We start from the raw sequence: 22,163 nt of genomic DNA on the forward strand, positions 1-22,163 counted from the left end.
TTTGCGTTACGCGGGCCTCTCACTGTTGTGGCCTCTCCCGTTGCGGAGCACAGGCTCCGGACGCGCAGGCTCAGCGGCCATGGCTCATGGGCCCAGCCGCTCCGCTGCACGTGGGATCTTCCCGGACCGGGGCACGAACCCGCGTCCCCTGCATCGGCAGGTGGACTCTCAACTACTGCGCCACCAGGGAAGCCCAATGCGGGATCTTATTACCCCTGACAAGGGATCGAACCGTGCTCCCTGCAGTGGAAATGCAGAGTCTTAACTACTGGACCACCAGGGAAGTCCCAAGGGGATGTGTTAAGCTAAAGTACATGCCTATTCGTGAAAGGGCTTGGGCTGTCAATGGAGTCCAGGCTTTAGCTGATTGAAGTAAGGAGGGTGAGAAAGATCATCATCAACATCCCTTAGGTTCCAGTTGACCTGGTGGTTGAGTGCTTCAGGCTAATCTTTACTATTGAAACAGAACTGGGAGTCATTACAACGGATATATTGTCTTTGCTATTGTTACTTCTCTTGCCGGATAGAAGGCTATGTTTCTGCGTTCCTTTATTCCCTTAAGACCTGAGACCTGTTCAAGGGTAAGCATTGTGGCCAGGCTTAGATCGCGAAATTGGCTAAGGCAAAAATGTTTTCTCATATGTCAAGAAAGCCATTCCTGGTTCTCTTTTTCTGGGGATCCTCTAACCTAGTTGTTACCTTAACGAACCAGGTTCCTTGACCCAATGTTCAGCAAGACATGAAGGTTTGCAGCAGAGGAAGTTTTATTCATGAGGCAGCCAAGCTAAGTGATGGGAGAACAAGTATCAAACCCACCTCCCTCATGGCAAGACCTGGGACATAGGAAAAGTGATTAGAGATAAGAAAAACATGAGGTAATCCTTGTTCTGCACCAGCACAACTAAGTTAAAGGCATCTTCAGGGAACTCATGTTCAGAAAATGGCTTTTAGCATGTTCAGAAGGTGGAGTTTTTGGCCCTCTGATGTCAAAATGTCACAGAGCAGACACTCACAGATGCGCGGGTGGAGGGTCAGTGGTTCTAACTAGTTGTAACCAGTTCGGCATCAAACTGGACACAGCTGACTCCAAGTTTCTAAAAAACAACTTGGACAAACATCTTTAGCTAAATGACACTTGCAGGATGTGCAAGCTTTCCTAAAAATAATTAAAGTGGGCTTGATCCTCAAAAGCAGGTTACAGTTTATTATTTATTTAGCAAGCTAAATAGATCTAACTGGTGATTACCTTTGGTTTCAACAGAAAATCAAAATAAGCAGGAGGCAAAGCGGCTGCACAGTTCAAAAGACACTCGTTTCATATGTATATGTATAACTGATTCACTTTGTTGTAAAGCAGAAACTAACACACCATTGTAAAGCAATTATACTCCAATAAAGGTGTTAAAAAAAAAGACCACGTTTCTAAATCCCTAGAGACGCTTTACAGGCAAGGCTGGGGGTGGGGGAGGGGATGCAGAGGCCCCGCCTCCTGCACCCGCCCCCTGGGGGGGGCTCCCCCGCAGGCCCGGGCGCTCTCCTCGCCCCGCCTCCTCGCGTCAGCGCCTTTCGCAGTCCCCGCCCCCAGGCTGCTCCTTCTGCGCCTGCGCAGTGTTCTACGGACACGGAAGCGGAGAGAGCGCCTTGGGTCACCACGGAGCGCTGAAGTCAATTTTTGGTGCGTGAGTTTCTTCTTTCTACTGTATCTGCGCTTCGGGGCCCCCCCCCATTCATCTTCAGAGTGTGGGACTTACTGCGGAATTTTAAATACTCGCCCCCGCCCTTACATCCTAAAGAAATTCACAGTGGGGGTCGTTTCCCTTTGGGGTTGAAATCGCTCTGAGGCCCGTCCCGGTCTTTGGATTTTCGGCCTTCGGCCCACGTAGACACCGCCTTTCGCGCCGTTTTGCTGTTTGAAACCTTTTACTGACTCCGCCTTCAGCCTGTAAAGCCCTCTTCCGCGAGGTGGATTCGCGTCCCCCAAGCCTCACCCTCTGGAGGGCAGCGCTGGCCGCCCCGCTCCCGGACAGGCCGCGTCCTCTCCCCGGTCCTGGGATTCTGGAGAGCCCGCCCCTCCCTCTCCGGAGACCCCCTCCCTCCCCGCCCCTCTGTCCTCGCGTCTCTTCAGGCCGGTGTTTCTGCGTGAACACCCAGTGTTCTTCGGTCCTCAGTTCAGCTTATTTGGAGAATGGCCAACAGAGCAACATGGTGCAGGGAGAGAAAGAGGACAACTGGAGGCGAGAGCAGAGGGAGAGCAGGAAGGAGACGTAGCCGTGTGGGGTGCCAGAGAGTGGAAGTCAAAGGGAAGGTGAAAGGGATAGAAGGGGTGTAACCCGAGGACAGAGAGGTAGCAGAGATGGAGAAAGAAAGAGGAAGAAATATATGGAGGTTTCGGGCAATCAGAAAGATTGAGGAGAAAGAAGAACAAGAGGAGGAACAAATTGCAGAGTGCGGCAGGACGGGAGTGAGGGAAGAAATAGGCGGGAAGAAAGCAGTAGAGCAGAGGGGAATAAAAAGAGAGAAAGAAATAGGGAGATATATAAACGGAATGACATGGAAACACACAGTAGCGCAGGTAGAGGGGGGAAACTGGATCCAAGTGGGTGGTGAGTTGTTTGGATGTGGATGATCGAAGTGTAATATATTGATTTGCGGCTTTAGAATCTAATACAAATAAGACTTGTTTGTTTAAATTATACAGAAAAGGATGAGAAGTGCACAACTCCTGTGCACAGGGCTTATGCATTTTGTAATTATTTGTAACAGAAGATGACTTCCATTTGCAAGCCCTGTTCAGCCAGCGGGCAGTGACGTCACTCCGTTGTGGGTCACCCCCACCCCCTTCCCTTTTCCTAACATGGGGTAGAGGACTATGGGCAGGAATCGTGCAGCAAGAAATGACTGACTGTCAGTACATGGTGCCTTTTTTTTTTTTTTTTTTTTTGCGGTACGAGGGCCTCTCACTGCTGTGGCCTCTCCTGTTGCGGAGCACAGGCTCCGGACGCGCAGGCTCAGTGGCCATGGCCCACAGGCCTAGCCGCTCTGCGTCATGTGGGATCTTCCCGGACCGGGGCCACGAACCCGTGTCCCCTGCATCGGCAGGCGGACTCTCAACCACTGCGCCACCAGGGAAGCCCCCATGGTGCCTTTTTAAAGGAACATGAAATGTGTGTGGAGGGGTTGTATTGGATTTACTTTTTTCTTGCTGTTTTCTTTACATTTAATTCTTTTTGTAGCTTGGAATAAATCTTAGTGTATTCAATTTCTACTTTCCTATAAATAGTTATTAACTTCTGAAATAACCTTTGCTGGTCTTCTATAATCGAGTCATGTTATTTTTTTTCTAATTATGATATATTGTCAATTTTTAAATCTTTGACACCAGAATTATTAGATTAAAAAAATTCACAAGTTATTTCCCTTTAAAATTTTTTTGAGGTTTATTCGATATCTGTGTGTTTCTTCCTCTTTATCTTAGATTATTTTGATGAGTACTTGGTAAAGATGTCAATGATCTTTTATATTAACCGTCAAAACCTAGTTTAACCAGTTAGTCTAATAGTCTTTTTTCTTCCTTTTTGTGTGATCTGGTAAAAGAGTGAGCTATGAGGTGACAAGATGTTTCCCTCAGGTCCCTCTTGACCGTTCTCTGCAAATGACCTGAAAGCTTCTTCCAACAAAACCCATCCATTCATAATGAAGAGGGCACGCACACACACGCATGTGCCCACAAAATACCGAGAATGGAGAACGCTTGTGCACTGTTGGTGGCAATGTAAATGGTACAGCTTTGTGGAAAACAGTAAGGAATTTCCTAAAAAATTGAAAATAGAACGAACAGGCACAGGATCTAGCGGTCCCACTTCTGATAGTATATCTAAAAAAACAAAAACAAAAGAAAACAAAAACAGGAAATGAAAGCAGTATATTGAAGAACATACCCAAACTCACATGAGCATTACTGCATATGTGTATATTTTACAACGGCCAAGGTACAGAAACAACCTAAATGTCTGCTGATAGATTAGTGGGTATTGAAAACATTGTGAAATATTATTTAGCCATAAAAATTAAGGAGATTTGCCATTTATGACAACTTGGATCAGTGTAGAGAACATTATGCTAAGTGAAGTAAGCCAGAGAGAGACCGATATTGTATGGTCTCCCTTATATGTGGATTCTACAAAAGTCAAATTCATAGTAACAGACAGTAGAATGGTGGTTACCAGGGGATGGGGGTGGGGAAAATTGGGAGATGCGGGTCAACAGGTACAAACTTCCAGTTGTTACATGAGTAAGTTCTGGAGTAATGTATAACGTGGTCACTATAGTTAATCATACTGTGCTACTAAATACTTGAAATTTTTGGAGAGAGTAAATCTTTTTAAAAAAAATTTTTTTAAATTTTTGGCTGCATTGGGTCTTCATTGCTGCACGCAGGCTTTTCTCTAGTTGCGGCGAGTGGTGGCTACTCTTCGATGCGGTACACGGGCTTCTCATTGTGGTGGCTTCTCGTTGTGGAGCACAGGCTCTAGTCGTGTGGGCTTCAGTAGTTGTGGCACATGGGCTTAGTTGCTCTGCAACATGTGGGATCTTCCTGGACCAGGGCTCGAACCCGTGTCCCCTGCATTGGCGGGCAGATTCTTAACCACCGCGCCACCAGGGAAGTCCCAAGAGTAAATCTTAAGTGTTCTCACTGCACAGACGTGAAAAATGGTAATTGTGAGTTGTTAGATATGTTAATTCCTTGATTGTGATAAATATTTCACACTGCATATGCTTGTCAAATGATCATATTGTACACCATATATATATATATATAAAATATATATACCATTTTCATTAGTCAGTTATACCTCAGTAAAGCTGGAAAAGACAAAGAAAGTGAGAGGTGTGCTGGGCTTGATTCCTCTGAGTGGTGCTTAACCCAGACTTCACATTAGATTGCTGAGGCATTTTGCACATGTGTTTTGTGTCCCCTGACCAGATATTCCCCTTCAAATAGTTGAGGTTTGGCCCAGGCTCAGTAATATTTAAAATTCCCTGGGTGATTCTAATTTGTATCCATTTGAGCATCGTGACTCTGAGTCCCCCCCGTTCCCGAGGGCTGAGATCGGGGCTGAGGCCGAGGGGCTCTGCTCTGCGTGGGGATGGATCAGGGCTGGGCTGTGACCCGCAGGGGGTCGTCGGGTCCAGCCGAGGTGCCCGCTGCTGCTGTGTACGTGAGGGCCTCACCAGGAGGGGAGCGAGATCTGAAGCAAGGGTGGGAAAACTGACTTGTTGGTCTCTGTGTGGGAGTTACTGTCCTGAGCCCCCCCTGGGACAGTGGGCAGCAGGGGACCGTCTGTTCCACGTGCTGAGGGCTTCCCTGTGTGTGCGGTGGTGACTCAGGAAGGGGGTGTGTTGATTCCAAGCCTTAAACAGCCTATTTTCAACTTTCAAGGTCGACCTCTAAAGACTCAACATTGTCTGAGGAAGAAGCCCTGAAGAGGAGGGAGAGGAAAGAAAAGGAGTCAGAAATGGCTCTTTCTCAGGTAAAGTCATATTCTCAGTTGTTTCTTCTGTCTGTCCTTCCTGAAGTGCCCTTCTTTGCACTCGCTAATCTCTGACTCTGAGCCTGACACCTGTACACTCAGACTCACCTGGGGGCTTCCCTCAGGGCCTGTCATCTCCACTTAGAGTCTCCACTAGGCATAGTCCTTGACAGGGCTTCACACCCATGAGTTGGAGACACCGTGTCAGTGTCGTTGGGCAGCAGGGATAGCTTAGGGGCCCCATGTGGATGCACTGTCCACTCTCTGTAAACCCTGATAAAGAAACTGCACGTGGAAGTCACATAGCAATATGTACAAATACCTGGTAAAATCTAGAACATAGACCAATAAGGGGAAATCAGTTCTGACTGTTTTAGTACACTTGAAGCTAAATGAGTGTATTTCATTCAAAATCTTAATCATTGGGAATGGAATGGAAAGTTCAGAGACATCAGTGATAGATGGTGTTTTATTCCGTCACTGATTTTAAACTATGAAATCAACCTAAGTCTCTGACACTTAGAGATTCTTTAAATCATCTTCATCACCTTCATTCCTTGGGGGTGGTCTTTTCCCACTACTCACTGTGTCCTTTGACACACAGAAGGTTTTTTAAGTTTGATGCAGGTAATGTTTCAGCTTCATTCTTTTGCTGGTAGATACTCAGTTTCCCAGCAGCATTTGTTGAAGAGACTGTCCTTTCCGCATTGTGTAGTCTTAGCATCCTTGTCAAAAATTAGTTGGCATATGTGCAGGGGTTTATTTTTGAATGTTCTGTTTTATTTTATTTTATTTTTTAAATTTATGTCTTTATTTTGGGGCTGCTCCGGGTCTTTGTTGTGGCATGTGGGATCTTCATTGCAACATGTTTAGTTGTGGCATGTGGGATCTTTAGTTGCAGCATGCGTACTTCTTAGTTGCGGCATGCAGACTTCTTTGTTGTAGCATGCGAACTGTTAGTGTGGCATGCATGTGGGATCTTGTTGCATGTTCCCGGACAAGGGATCAAATCCTGCATTGGGAGCACGGAGTCTTACCTGCTGGACCACCAGAGAAATCCCTGGTCTATTTGTTTAAATATCTGTTTATGCCAATGCCATGCTATTTTGCTTTTTTTTTTTTTTGCGGTATGCAGGCCTCTCACTGTTGTGATCTCTCCCGTTGCGGAGCACAGGCTCCAGATGCACAGGCTCAGCGGCCATGGCTCATGGGCCTAGCTGCTCGGCGGCACGTGGGATCCTCCCGGACCGGGGCATAAACCCGTGTCCCCTGCATCGGCAGGCGGACTCTCAACCACTGTGCCACCAGGGAAGCCCTCGTTTTTTATTTATAACATTTTTCTTGTTGTATCTTTATGGTTTTGTACATATAAGATCTTGTCATCTGCAAAAAAAAAAAAAGATAATTTTACTTCTGTATTTTTCTTGCCTAATTGCTCTGGTTGGGTATTGCTGTACGTTGCTGAATAGTAGTGCAGAGAGTGTACAGCATTGCCTTCTTTCTGACCTTAGAGGAAAAACTTGCATCTTCTGCCATTGATTTTGATGTTAGCTATGTGCTTTTTTTTTTTTTAACAGACCCAAAATGTTAAGATTTTATTTACAAAGCTTCTTCGTTGTACAGAAAGTGAAAATGCTGTTGCAGTCTCAGTGTCACTGGCAGCCCGGACGGCTGGCTCACCAGTCGCAGCTGTGCACGCTACAGCACGTGTCTTCCACGGAAACCTAACAACGCTCACCGCTCTGTTGGGGTGACGTCCCCAAGCTTGGTGGTGGGTTTCCAAGAGGCACTAAATGGAGGACGGCGGAATGTCACAGGAACTATTCTTTGGCTCTTTGGGTGGGTGGGTGTCCTGGGGTTTGTGTCACAACAGCTACCTTTCTTTTTTTTTTTTTTTTTTTTTTTTTAAACAGCTGCCAAATCCATGTGAGCAGTTCAGCCAGTCCTGAGCAGTTCTTTTTTTGCAGGTTATTTGGGGTCTTAATCATCTTCTCCTTCATCATCTGTTTCTCTCTTCCTCTTTTCACCTTTCCCGCTTTCTTCCTCTTCTTCCTCCTCCTCTTCATCCTCCTCCTCATCATCTTCATCAGCTTCTCCATCACGTCCACATTCTTCCTCCCCACTGACTTCATCTTCATCCCCCCCTCTTCATCATCATACTCTTCCTCCTCCTCCTCCTGGTCCTTATTGTCTCCTTCTTCATCATCCTCCTCTTCATCCTCCTCCTCATCTTCATCAGCTTCTCCATCACGTCCACATTCTTCCTCCTCCCCACTGACTTCATCTTCATCCCCCCCTTCTGCATCTGCATCTGCATCTTCATCCATCATCACACTCTTCCTCACCACCCTCCTCCTCCTCCTCCTGGTCCTCACCTTCTCCTCCTCCATCGTCCACACCATCCGCCCCGGCATCTGAGTCAGGGGCTCCACTGTCCTCTCGCCCACAGCCTCGCAGGTAGGTCAGCTGGGGCAGGAGCTTGAAGACACTCTCTCGGTAGTCATTCAGGTTAGTAACCTCACGGTTAAACAGATCCAGGCTCTTCAGACATCCCAACTTTTTCAAAGGTCCCAGGGTGCTGCTGATATCTTTCATCAGTTTATTTCCAGTTAAGTTTAGATGTGTAAGATTTGCAAGTTTTTCTGCTAACATATCCAGACCTCCAAAGATTCTGTTGTCACTGGGCTCAAGCTTTTTCAATTCAGGTTGTTTGGGGAGATTTGAAACTGAAATCAAGCCTACATTTATGAAACCGAGGAACTCTAAGTTTGCACATTCAGCCGTTAGGCCCTTAATTTCCCCATCGTTTGATTTGCAATTAATTGTCCAGGACAAGTTCTCAAACAGCTGCTGGGATCTGGTTCCTCAGCTCCAGGTGGATCCTCCTCTTCCCGTCCATGTTTCTCTCTTCCCCCCTCTTCAAACTTAACTTTCCGTGGCAGAGGGCGTAGTGGGGAGAGGTGTCCCAGCCTGCGCAGCGAGAGGGCGGTCAGAAGGGGTCTGCTAGCAGCAGTGCCCGGCGGCGTGGTCCTGGGCTGTGGGTGGCGTGCGGGCAGGCAAGCGGAGCCCCCGGAGCCAGGTTACTCACGGGAGCGGAGAGAGACCATGGAGGGAAAGCGGGGCTGGGGCGCAGTGCTGGTCTCACTACCGCCGCCCCTGGCCGTGGCCCCGCACTGCGCTTAAACCGGCGACGCGGCGCAGGTGGCTCTGCTGGGCTCGCTGGGCTCCGCGGCTGCGGCGCGCCAAGGACGGGGTGGGGAGAGGCACCTTGGCTATGTGCTTTTAATATACAGATGGCCAACAAACACATGAGAGAATGCTCAACATCGTTAATCATTAGAGAAATGCAAATCAAAACTACAATAAGATATCATCTCACACCGGTCAGAATGGCCATCATCAAAAAATCTACAAACAATAAATGCTGGAGAGGGTGTGAAGGAAAGGGAACCCTCTTGCACTGCTGGTGGGAATGTAAATTGATACAGCCGCTATGGAGAACAGTATGGAGGTTCCTTAAAAAACTACAAATAGAACTACCATGTGACCCAGCAATCCCACTACTGGGCATATAACCTGAGAAAACCATAATTCAAAAAGAGTCATCATGTACCACAATGTTCACTGCAGCTCTATTTACAATAGCCAGGACATGGAAGCAACCTAAGCGTCCATCGACAGATGAATATATATATATATACAATGGAATATACTCAGCCATAAAAAGAAATGAAACTGAGTTATTTGTAATGAGGTGGATAGACCTGGAGTCTGTCATACAGAGTGAAGTAAGTCAGAAGGAGAAAAACAAATACTGTATGCTAACACATATATAGAATCTAACACAAAAAAATGTCATGAAAAGATTAGTGGTAGGACAGGAATAAAACACAGACTTACTAGAGCATGGACTTGAGGATATGGGGAGGGGGAAGGGTGAGCTGTGACGAAGTGAGAGAGTGGCAGGGACATATACACACTACCAAATGTAAATTAGACAGCTAGTGGGAAGCTGCCGCATAGCACAGGGAGATCATCTCTGTGCTTTGTGACCACCTAGAGGGGTGGGATAGGGAGGGTGGGAGGGAGGGTGACACAAGAGGGAAGAGATATGGAAACGTATATGTATAACTGATTCACTTTGTTGTAAAGGAGAAACTAACACACTATTGTAAAACAGTTAAATAAAGATGTTAAGAAAAAATAAACACAGCATCATGAACAGATCTCAAAGATTTAAAATATATACATTAGCTGTTATTATACTGAGGTAATTACCTAGTGTTTTTATCTTTAAATGTCCCTGAATTTTGTCAAATGCTTTTTTGGCATCAATTGAGATGATCATGTGTTATTTTTCATTCATTCTATTTATGTGGTGTATTGATTGATTTTTTTGTGTGTGCTGAATCACCCTCACCTTGCAGGTTTTTGATTACTGCATCAATCTCTCTAGGTATGACTCTGTTCACATCTTTTATTTTTTCATGATTAGATCTTTGTAGGGTGTTTTTCTAGGAATTTACCCATATCTTTCAGGTTATGTAATTTTTTGGCATAAAATTGTTCGTAGTACTCTCTTTTAATAGTGATTAAAATTTTCTGTGATTCAGTTACAGTTTTTCCTCTTTCATCTGTGATTTTAGTTAATTCAATATTTACTTTTTTTTTAGCCTAGCTAAGTGTCAATTTGTTCATCCTTTCAAAAAACCAACTTTTGCTTTTTTGATTTTTATGTGGTTTTCCTATTTTATATTTCATTTATGTCTAGTCTTATCTTTATTATTTATCTCTTTTGTTCTGATTTGAGATCTTTTCTCCTTTTTTTAAAAAAAATTATTTATTTATTTTTGGCTTCATTGGGTCTTCATTGCTGCGCATGGGCTTTCTCTAGATGCAGCGAGCAGGGGCTAGTCCCCGTTGCGGTGCGTGGGCTTCTCATTGTGGTGGCTTCTCTTGTTGCGGAGCACTGGTCCTAGAGTGTGCAGGCTTCAGTAGTTGTGGTGCATGAACTCAGTAGTTGTGGCTTGCGGGCTCTAGAGCGCAGGTCCGATAGTTGTGGCGCACGGGCTTAGCTGCTCTGCGGCATGTGGGATCTTCCCGGACCAGGACTCGAACCTGTATCCCCTGCATTGCCAGGCAGATTCTTAACCACTGTGCTACCAGGGAAGTCCGGTACATTATATTTTATACTTCATTTTCATCCAGATATTTTAAAAATTCCCTTGTCATTCCTTCTTTATCCTATTGGTTGTTTAAGAAGATGATTAATTTCCAGATTTTATGGATATTTGTTTTTCTTCTGTTATCTGCTTCTGTTTTCATTTCCGTGAGGTAGAGGAGATACTTTTTATTATTTCAATCTTCTTAAACTTGTTAAGATTTGGTTTGTGGCCTAACAAATTGTCTGTCATGGAGAATGTTTCATGTGTGCTTGAGAAGGCTGTTTTCTGCTGTTATTGGATGGAGTGATCTCTATATATCCATTTGTTCCCATTGGTTTATAGTGTTGTTCAAGTCCTCTGTTTCCTTACTGATCTCCTGTTTGGTTCCATCCATAGGTATAACTGGGGCATTGAAGTCTTATACTATTACTGTACTATTACTGTCTATTTCTTGCTTCATCTCTGTCAATGTTTGCTTCATATATTTGGGAGCTCTAATGTTAGATATATAAATATTTATAATTGTTGTGTCTTCTTGGTGAATTAACCCTTTTATCATTATATAATGTTTTTTTGTCTCTTGTGACATTTTTTGTCTTTATTTTGTCTGATGTTATGTAGTTACCCCAGCTGTCTCTTTATCATGGAATATCTTTCTCCCTCATGTCACTTTAATCCAATCCATGCCCTTAGATTTGTGATTTTTTAACAGTTCGAGCTCTTTGACTCTCTTTCTCTGTTTCTCACTCTCACTCTCTATTTTTTCCTCCCTTTTACATCTTCTGCTTGCTCAGACATACTGTATAGTGGTGAACGGCAGGAGCCCTGGCCCGGCCCAGTTTTCTCCACAGTAATTTCAGCGGAAATGCATCCAGTGTTTTCTTCTGATCATGACGTTTGATGAAATATTTTTGCTTAATAAGGTTTTCCCCCAGTTTCATTTTTGTCATGGTTTTAAATTATGCAGTGATTTTTGGAAGTGTCTAATACTGTGATAAATTTTTTTATCTTAACCTGTTAAATTTCTGTGTAACACTAATAAGAGATGGGAGATAAAGTATTCTATGTATTTTTTCATGTTTGTACTTTTTTTTCTTTTTTAAAAATTTTTGGCTGTGTCGGGACTTAGTTGTGGCTTGCGGGATCTTTCTTGTGGCACGCAGGCTTCTCTCACGTTGTGGCATGCAGGCTTCTCTCACATTGTGGCACGCAGGCTCCAGAGTGCGTGGGCTCTGTAGTTGTGGCGCAAGGGCTCCAGAGCGTGTGGACTGAGACACCTCTCATTTCAGTTAATTATGTGTTTGCACATCAGTGCCTGAGTGCATGAATGTGGAAGTCCATGGCTTTTATAAAAGACATATAAAAGACATTTCATTAGTAAGTTTTATATTTTTTAGCAGTTGAAATTATATCTTTTATTTTAAAGATTTATTTATTATTGTTTATTTTATTTATTTTTGGCGTTGGGCCTTAGTTGCGGCACGCGGGCTCTTCGTTGTGGTGCATGGTCTTCTCTGGTTGTGGCGTGTGGGTTTTCTCTTCTCTGGTTCTGGTACACAGTTTCCAGGGTGCATGGGGTCTGTAGTTGTGGTGCGGGGGTTCCAGAGCACGTGGGCTCTGTAGTTTGCAGCACGCGGGCTCTATTTTAGGCGCGGGAGTGCTCACTAGTTGTGGCATGCGGGTTTAGTTGCCCTGAAGCATGTGAGATCTTATTTCCCTGACCAGGGATCGATCCTGCTTCCCCTGCATTGTAAGGCAGATTCTTTACCACTGGACCACCAGGGAAGTCCCTGAAATTATATCTTGAATGTATTCCATGGCTTTAAATTTTTCCTACACTATCAGATTAATGTTTTATAGTAGGAAGATTATTAATATCTTCAGTGTGTGTGTGTGTGTGTGTGTGTGTGTGTGTGTAGTGACCTTTTATGCAGTTCTATAGGTTAACCTTGAAATTATCTCAAGTTTTCTCGGGGAACCCTCTGTCAGTGTGCATTTATCCTCTATCTGTCACTTAACTTTGATATTTTATGTTCCATTCTAAAGTCTGACTACCTGAGTTTTTGTGCCTGCAGTGCCATTTCCTAGCTGTTTGTTCTGAGTCAAGTTTCTTAGAGTGTCTTGGACACAGTTTACTCCTCTGAAAAATAAAAATGGGACTTTCTCTAATGAGCTATTACGTTGATAACAAGTTCATACATGTAAAACATTTAAGAGTAGTGCTTAGCATATAGGACAGCTTTAGTCATTGCTCTTGGTATCATCATCATAATTTAAGATTTTGACTTTTCTTTAAAGCCACTGTGGACTTTGTCATCTCTGAAGACACCAGTCATACTGTAGCTCATCTAAATATTGAATAACACTCCGTGTGTGAAACATAATATGTAACACTTCTGCCTGGACATCCTGTTGTTGAATTTTATTTGTATGCGTTTCATGTATTGTCCAAAAAAATGAAAAATCCATATTGAATGGAAGATATTATAATCTCTGTGAAAAAGCATAAGAAATTAAAATTTGAGACCCATAGTTTCCTCTAAATACATTAACATGGATCTGTCAGACTACATACTTCAATTGAACTGATCCTTACCCCTCTCTCCTCTTCTCATTCTGTGTGAAAATAAGGACTCTCCTCAGGGCCCCTTGGTGAAATGTGTTTTCATTTCAGGCACAGTTGACCTTCAAGGATGTGGCCATAGAATTCTCTCAGGAGGAGTGGGAATGCCTGGACCCTGCTCAGAGGGCCTTGTACAGGGACGTGATGTTGGAGACCTACAGGAACCTGGTCTCCCTGGGTGAGGATAACTTCCCTCCAGAAATTGGGATCTGCCCTTATGTATCTTTGCATTTTCCCTTTTGTGCCTTTGGGGAGCCTCTGCATTGCTTCACTGAGCTCAAAGCCCCGTTGACTCAAACATGAAAAGCTTCATGGTGTAGTGTCAGGAGTTTAACGTTGTCCTTTCTTCTGGTGACCTGCCCACTTCATGATACACCAGGAGTTGTTCCAGAGCTTAAGTATTGATAAAGCCCAATTGGAAACCTAAAATATCTGATTCCCTATTTCATACCGCTGAGCTTTTGAGTCACCATTTTTTAAAAAATAAATTTATTTATTTATTTAAATTTTTATTTTTGGCTGCGTTGGGTCTTCATTGCTGCACGTGGGCCTTCTCCGGTTGCGGCGAGCGGGGGCTAGTCTTCATTGCAGTGTGCAGGCTTCTCATTGTGGCGGCTTCTCTTGTGGTGGAGCACAGGCTCTAGGCACGCAGGTTTCAGTAGTTGTGGCTCACGGGTTCAGTAGTTGTGGTTTGTAGGCTCAGTAGTTGTGGCACACGAGCTTAGTTGCTCCGCGGCACGTGGGATCTTCCCGGACCAGGGCTCGAACCCATGTCCCCTGCATTGGCAGGCAGATTCTTAACCACTGCGCCACCAGGGAAGCCCTGAGTCACTACTTCTTGGAAGAAAGCCAGTTATCTGCATATTATACTATTCTCTTTGCATTGAGAAGGAGGCAAGCAGTGAATGAATGAATTTGTGAAATAGTTTTTGAGATCCATTTGTTGTGTGCTCACTCCTGTGCTGATGAAAGAGCTGGGATTCTGGAAAGCCCACAACATATTATTTATTTTCTCTTTCGGCAGTTATTTCTGTTCCTGACGTGAATATTATTTGCATTTTGGAGCAAGAGGAGGAGCACTTGACTGTGAAGAGTGACATGAAAATAGCAAAAAAACAATGGGTGGGGATGTATCAGAAGTATGAACACAGGTCAGATCTCAGATGGGCAGAGAGGAAGCCGCACCATTAATGGTGTTTGGAAATCTCTCCCTTCGTGGGACGGCTCTTTAGGAAATTCGAAGTTTATTACTTACGAACTTTTCTCAGGGGAAATTTTTCTTCTCCCCAACATAGCACACTATCCTTCAATGTGTAAAATGCATCCTTTCACCTCCCTGTGGTGCTGCAGCTCCAGTAGAATCAAAGGCAAGGTCTTTATCGTGATCTACACTCTGCCGTCTGGGTCTTGTGAACTTGTTGCTTGATTTGCGTAGCACGTAGTGAGCTGTTTCAAAGGAATCTGTTTCCCCCTTGGTCTCTCCTTCTGTAATTTATTGCATGGGATTTTCAGTTTTTAGTCCATATAGATAAGAGCTGAGGCCTCCATGGTCCAAAGCCCTGGACCTGTCTCAGTTTGGTGTACTTGGAAGAACTAATTAAATGATGGGAAAACAGTGGCTGCTCTTTGATTCCATCTGGCACCTCAGAACCTGCATGGATCTGTTTCAGGCCGTGTCTGCCATTCAGATCCCTCAGCCATTTCTTTGTTTTTTGTTTTCGTTTTTTCCTTTTTTTTTTTTTTTGGCTGTGCCATGCGGCTTGCAGGATCCTAGTTCCCCAATCAAAGATTGAACTTGGGCCCGTGGCAGTGAAAACCCGGAATCCTAACCAGTGAATCTGCCAGGGAATTCCCCCTCAGCCATTTCTTCTGTTCTGCTTTTGCCACATACTTTTGGGGTGTGTGTAATGGGGAAATGGGTTGGATCTTCTGTAATTGTTACTTAGGAAAACTATAAACAGTATATGGACGAAGAGATTCTCTTTGATCCCCAATCCCACATGGGGAGCATATATGAATCTCTGAGCTTGGCAACTATGGGTAGAGCCCGTGGTCCCATGTTAAAGTTCTATAATATCTGACCCCAGTATATTGTATTTTTCTTGTTCTTTTACCTCTCTACTTGGTCTGGGAATGTAGACTCTTCTTGGTGTCATATTTTCTTTAGTTTGCATGATTTGCCTCTGAAATTGCTTTTAAAATACCCATTTGTAGGTATTTGATATTTCATCCTTTTGTTTGTTTGTTTGTTGCTGTGATAAGCTGTCTTTAGGTGATGAATAACTTCTCTCCACTCCCCTGTGGAGTAGGTTTACTTGGAAACATTGCATTCTTTTTTTAAAAAATTAATTAATTTATTAATTTATTTATTTATTTTTGGCTGTGTTGGGTCTTTGTTGCTGCATGTGGGCTTTCTCTAGTTGTGGCGAGCGGGGGCTACTCTTCGTTGTGGTACGCGGACTTCTGATTGTGGTGGCTTTTCTTGTTGTGGAGCACAGGCTCTAGGTGCGCGGGCTTCAGTAGTTGTGGCATGTGGGCTCAGTAGTTGTGGCTCGTGGGCTCTAGAGTGCAGGCTCAGTAGTTGTGGCGCACGGGCTTAGTTGCTCTGTGGCATGTGGGATCTTCCCGGACCAGGGCTCGAACCCGTGTCCCCTGCGTTGGCAGGCGGATTCTTAACCACTGCGCCATCAGGGAAGTCCGGAAACATAGCATTTTACTAATTCGTCGCAATATTATTCTGCTACATACAGAAGTACCGCTTGAAGCTATTCACTAGAGTAGTCAGCATGTCCCAGGATACTGAAATAGAAAGCATCACAGGAGCTTGAGGGGGGACTTCCCTGGTGGTCCAGTGGTTAAGACTTTGCGCTTCCAATGAAGGGGGTGCAGGTTCAATCCCCGGTCACGGAGCTAAGATTCCACATGTTGCATGGCCAGAAAAAAAAAAAAAAAACCACACAAAGAAACACTTGACTGATAAGTGTTTCCAGTTTTTTCTTCTGGTTTTGAGGAGTATCACAAAAGCGTGTCTCAAAGGCGACTGTGACAGTGTTTTTCACATATACTAATCATCATCCCCTTGCAGCCTCAATAAATGGTATAGGAATTTCTCCTTGGGCCAACATTGTCCAAGTTCACATCCTCAAATCTCTGGGGCTGTTGACTAAACTGTTCATTCTACAGTTTTCATACCCTGTATGTGTCATTGTTTATCTGACCTCAACAAATACTATTTTGAAGCATCTTTTTATTGTGTGTTTTTTTTTAAAAAATTTATTTATTTTATTTTATTTTTGGCTGCGTTGGGTCTTTGTTGCTGCGTGCGGGCTTTCTCTAGTTGCGGCGAGCAGGGGCTACTCTTCATCGCGGTGCGCGGGCTTCTCATTGCACTGGCTTCTCTTGTTGCAGAGCACTGGCTCTAGGCACATGGGCTTCAGTAGTTGTGGCACATGGGCTCAGTAGTTGTGGCTCGTGGGCTTAGTTGCTCTGTGGCATGTGGGATCTTCCCGGACCAGGGATCAAACTCATGTCCCCTGCATTGGCAAGCAGATTCTTAACCACTGTGCCACCAGGGAAGTCCCTCTATGCATTATAAATGAGCTTGACATTTATTTAGTCAGCAGGTTCATATTTTTATGATATTCTTAGTGTCTTGTTTTTTTTTGTAATGCGTGGGTAGTTGAATTGGGGAATGGCCCTTCATTGTGAAATTGGTGACCAGACTCTTTTACAGTTCTTCATATATTTTCAGTATTAACCCATTATCACATACATGATTTGCAAATATTTTCTCCCCCTTCTGCAGACTGTCTTTTCACTCTACTGAGTGTGATTTGACTCACAATAGTTTGTAATTTTGATGTAGTCCTATTTATCTGTTTTTACTTCCGTTTGCTGTGCTTTTACAGTCATATGTTCTCAATCATTGCTGTATCCAATGCCATTTAAGATTTTTTCCTATGTTTTCTTCTAGGAGTTTTATGCTTTTAGGTTGTATGTTTAGATCTTGGTTCTATTTTTTAAAAATTATTTATTTATGTATTTATTTGGCTGTGTTGGGTCTTAGTTGCAGCATGTGGTATCTTTGTTGTGTCATATGAGATATTTCATTCTGATGCACTGGCTTCTCTCTAGTTGTGGCACGTGGGCTCAGTAGTTGCAGTGTGTGGAGTTAGTTGCCCCATGACATGTGAGATCTTAGTTCCCTGACCAGGGATCAAACCCGCATCCCCTGCTTTGGAAGGTGTATTCTTTTTTTTTTTTTTTCGGTACGTGGGCCTCTCACTGTTATGGCCTCTCCCGTTGCGGAGCACAGGCTCCGGACGCGCAGGCCCAGCGGTCATGGCTCACGGGCCCAGCCGCTCCGCGGCACGTGGGATCTTCCCGGACCGGGGCACGAACCCGCGTCCCCTGCATCGGCAGGCGGACTCTCAACCACTGCGCCACCAGGGAAGCCCAATAGTGGGGTTTCTTTCTTTCTTTTTTTTTTTTTTTTAATAGTGGGGTTTTAAAAAGATTTTTAAATTTATTTTATATTTTATTTTTGGCTGTGTTGGGTCTTCATTGCTGCGCACAGACTTTCTCTAGTTGCAGCGGTGGTGGCTGCTCTTCGATGTGGTGCTCGGGCTTCTCCTTGCGGTGGCTTCTCTTTTTGCAGAGCACGGGCTCTAGGTGTATGGGCTTCAGCAGTTGTGGCATGTGAGCTCAGTAGTTGTGGCTCGCAGGCTCTAGAGTTCACCCTCAGTAGTTATGATGCATGGGCTTAGTTGCTCCGCGGCATGTGGGATCTTCCCGGACCAGGGCTCGAACCTGTGTCCCCTGCATTGGCAGGAGGATTCTTAAACACTGCGCCACCAGGGAAGTCCGGTTTTTGGGTTTTTTTGTAGAGTCTTTGTCTGACTTTGATTTTAGAGTAATTCTAGTCTCATAATGAGTTTTGAAGTGTTTCCTGTTCAAATTTTGGGGAAGAGTTTGAAGAAGCTTGATCTTAATTCTTTTAAGATGTTGGGTAGAATTCAGTAGTGACACTATCTAGCTTTCCTTTGGATTTTCTTTCTTTCTTTTTTCTGGCTGCACCATGCGGCATGTGGAATCTTAATTCCCTAACCAGGGATCAAACCTTGCCCTGCAGTGGAAGCATGGAGTCTTAACCACTGGAGCACCAGGGAAGTCCTCCTTTGATTTTGATCAGTGATTTTTGGTTAGTGACTCAGTCTCCTTACAAGGAATGGGTCTGTTCATATTTTTTTATTTCTTCATGACTCTATTGATAGGTGTGTCTCTAGGAATTCATTTAGATTTTGCAATATTTAGGGATAGAATTGTTCTTGGTATTCTCTTCTAATTTTTTTTTAATTTCTGTGGAATCAATGGTAATGCCCCCACTTTCATTTTTTATTTTAGTTATTCGGCCTTCTCTCTTTTTGGTTAGTTAATCTACTTAAGGGTTTATTATGTCTATCTGATCAAAGAACCAACTTTTAATTTTGTGATATTCTGTAGTTTTTCATTCTTTTTGCGTATCTCTTAATTTAATTTTTTTCTTTCTAGCTTTGACTCTGTTTCCTATGGTCTTTTTTTCTTTCTATTTTCATTTTTAAAATTATTTTTATTCACATGATAAATCAGTATCTTTTATGTGCACTCCTTTGTATTTTCTTTTTTCAAGCTTTAAGATATAATCAACATATAATATTGTGTAAGTTAAGTGTGATGATTTGATACACATGTATATTTTGAAAAGATTACCAGGTATGTTTGTTAAAACATCCATTAACTCACATAATTACAACTTTGTTTGTGTGGTGAGAACATTAGAAGGTTACTGTCTTAACAACTTTCAAGTATATAATGCAGTATTAATAATCATAGTGAGCATGCTGTATGTTAGATTCCCCAGAACTAATTCATCTTGACTAACATCTCCCCATTTCTGCTATGTCCCAGCCTTTGGTAATCACTATTTTACTTTCTGTTTGTATTTGGCTTTTTTTCCCCCCACATATAAGTGAGATTATTCTGTATTTGTTTTCCTCTCAGACTTATTTTACTTAGCATAATCCCTTCAAATGCTCTCCTTGTTGGTACAGAGAGCAGGATTTCATTCTTTCTTATGGCTGAATAATATCTCATTTTGTATAGAAATGAGATTTTTTTAATCCATTCATTAGTTGGACACTTAGGTAGTTTCCATATTTTGGCTATTGCTTATACTGCTGTAAGGAACATAGGAATGCAGATATCTCTTTGTGATAGTGATGATTTCATTTCTTTTCGGTATATACCCGCATGTGGAAAAACTACATTATGTGGTACTTTAAAAAAATATATTTTGACTGTAATTAGTTTTTTCCAGTGACTAAAACAATCATAATCTTCCGAGAGTACGGTAGGGTTCTCCTTAATCCACAACCTTACTAACACTCATACCTCTTGGTTTTTTTGTTTTTTTTTGGCCTTGCTGCTGGACCGCCAGGGAATTCCCCCTCTCTTGTCTTTTTGATAATAGCCATTCTAAAGGTGTGAAGTGATATCTCCTTGAGGGTTTGATTTGCATTTTCTCCTAAAGGAGGAGCTGGGAACTGGGAAACTTTCTCCTGTTTATTCTCACCTTATTGTGCCTTGGAGGGATTGAGTCAAAAATCATTATGATTACACTTTTGGGTTCTGTGTTTTGAGTGTAGGCATTGCTTTGGGTGCTTCAGCTTCTCACCTGGTTCTTAGAGTTATTCCAAAGGATTTTGTTGGGAATTCCCTGGCAGTCCAGTCTTTAGGACTCTGTGCTTTCACTGCCGAGGGAAAGTTCAATCCTTGGTCAGGGAACTAAGATCCCACCAGCCATGTGGTGCGGCCAAAAAAAAACCAAAACCAAAACAAAACAAAACCCACAAAGGGTTTTGTTCTTGTTGTATATTGTTGTTAATTCAGTGTCTCCATGGGCTGAGTGCCTGGAGTTTACTGGTCTGCTATCTTGCCAACATCATTTTTCATGTCTTGTTTGTGTGTTTTTCATGTCTTTTTTATGGCAGAGATTGTGTTAAGAGATCCAGTGCTATGATTTCCAGTAATTAGAGCAAGGCAGCAAAAGGGACACTGTTGTTTTTAACACCAAATAAGGAGTCTTAGTCTAAAAAGTTGATGTGACAAATTGTTAAAATTTTTAGGTAATTAATAGTTTAGTTAATAAGATTCTTTTTCTTTTAAAATGTATTTATTTATTTATTTTTGGCTGAGTTGGTCTTTGTTGCTGGGAGCAGGCTTTCTATAGTTGTGGCGAGCGTGGGCTACTTTTTGTTGCAGTGCCGTGCGGGCTTCTCATTGCAGTGGCTTCTTTTGTTGTGGCGCACGGGCTCTAGGTGCACAGGCTTTAGTAGTTGTGGCACATGGGCTTCAGTTGTTGTGGCTCATGAGCTCTAGAGCACAGGCTCAGTAGTTGTGGCACACAGGCTTACTTACTCTACGGCATGTGGGATCTGCCCAGACCAGGGCTCGAACCCATGTCCCCTGCCTTGGCAGGCAGATTCTTAACCACTGTGCCACCAGGGAAGCCCTCTTTTTCTTTTTTTAACTAATATGATCACATCTTAAAATGCTAATACCTTGGGAAACACCTCCTGTTAATCTTTGTTTCCTGAAACAAACTGTCTGCCCATCCAGCTAGGAGATTATCATTGTGAACTCTTGTCTCCCTGCTTTGCTATACTGTAAGATTTCATTGTATCTGCAAGAAAATGTGCAGAATAAACTCATCTGTCTCCTCTTGATGGCCATTTCCTATGTTTTCCTTCCAGATCTTGCTTCTTACATCCTTGGATGTATCTCCGGTAATGTCTGTGTACTTTTCTCACTCTCTCTTTTTTTTTTTTGGTGTCTTTGTTGCTAAGCACGGGCTTTCTCTAGTTGCGGTGATCGGGGCTACTCTTCATTGCAGTGCACAGGCTTCTCATTGCAGTGACTTCTCTTGTTGCGAAGCACAGGCTCTAAGTATGCGGGCTTCAGTAATTGTGGCACGTGGGCTCAGTAGTCACAGGTCGTGGGCTCTAGAGCGCAGGCTCAGTAGTTGTGGCACACAGGCTTGCTCCGTGGCATGTGGGATCTTCCTGGACCAGGGATGAACCCATGTCCCCTGCATTGGCAGGCAGATTCTTTTTTTTTTTTTGCGGTACACGGGGCTCTCACTGCTGTGGCCTCTCCCGCTGTGGAGCACAGGCTCCAGATGTGCAGGCTCAGCGGCCACGGCTCACGGGCCCAGCCGCTCTGCGGCATGTGGGATCTTCCCAGACCAGGGCATGAACCTGTGTCCCCTGCATCGGCAGGCGGACTCTCAACCACTGCGCCAAGGGAAGCCCAGATGTTTTTATTTGTAATTGATCCCAACAACATTGTCTCTGATCCTAGTTAATAAATTTTCAGGGCTTCCCTGGTGGCTCAGTGGTTAAGAATCCACCTGCCAATGCAGGGGACACGGGTTCGAGCCCTGATCTGGGAAGATCCCACATGCCGCAGAGCAACTAAGCCTATGCGCCACAACTACTGAGCCTGTGCTTTAGAGCCCAGGAGCCAAACTACTGAAGCCTGTGTACCTAGAGCCCATGCTCTGCCACGAGAGAAGCCATCACAATGAGAAACCCGTGCATGCACCACAACGAAGAGTAGCCCCCGCTCGCCACAACTAGAGAAAGCCCACGTGCAGCAACAAAGACCCAACGCAGCCAAAAATAAATAAATAAAATAAAAAGATAATAAATAGATAAATTTTCAATGCACACTGTATTACATACACTTTGGGGCCAATAATTTAAAGTAACTGCCTGGATAGGCCATAGCTCAATGCTATCTGTTTTT

General features: G+C 43.7%; 2 protein-coding genes and 1 pseudogene across 5 annotated transcripts in view; 2 read left to right on the plus strand and 1 right to left on the minus strand.

The window, feature by feature from the left end:
- The window catches only part of LOC131744510 (zinc finger protein 665-like), a 341,106-nt gene that overhangs the window by 312,583 nt on the left and 6,360 nt on the right, over window positions 1-22,163 (plus strand). The window contains exons 1-4 of one of the 3 annotated variants that reach the window (XM_067018793.1): window positions 1,613-1,675; window positions 5,441-5,531; window positions 13,371-13,497; window positions 14,344-15,547. In XM_067018793.1, the coding sequence (XP_066874894.1) occupies window positions 5,517-5,531; window positions 13,371-13,497; window positions 14,344-14,510 (309 nt within the window). In that variant the 5' untranslated portion in view covers window positions 1,613-1,675; window positions 5,441-5,516 and the 3' untranslated portion in view covers window positions 14,511-15,547. Of the gene's footprint in view, window positions 1-1,605; window positions 1,676-5,440; window positions 5,532-13,370; window positions 13,498-14,343; window positions 15,548-22,163 lie in introns of those variants that run through there. The other 2 variants (XM_059044051.2, XM_067018791.1) reach the window with 2 other exon arrangements.
- The window catches only part of LOC131744559 (zinc finger protein 836-like), a 383,402-nt gene that overhangs the window by 282,044 nt on the left and 79,195 nt on the right, over window positions 1-22,163 (plus strand). The gene's annotated exons all lie outside the window — the stretch shown is intronic.
- LOC131744593 (acidic leucine-rich nuclear phosphoprotein 32 family member B-like) lies at window positions 7,466-8,430 on the minus strand (annotated as a pseudogene).

Source organism: Kogia breviceps, chromosome 18 (assembly GCF_026419965.1).
Source record: "Kogia breviceps isolate mKogBre1 chromosome 18, mKogBre1 haplotype 1, whole genome shotgun sequence".
Taxonomy (NCBI): domain Eukaryota; kingdom Metazoa; phylum Chordata; class Mammalia; order Artiodactyla; family Physeteridae; genus Kogia; species Kogia breviceps.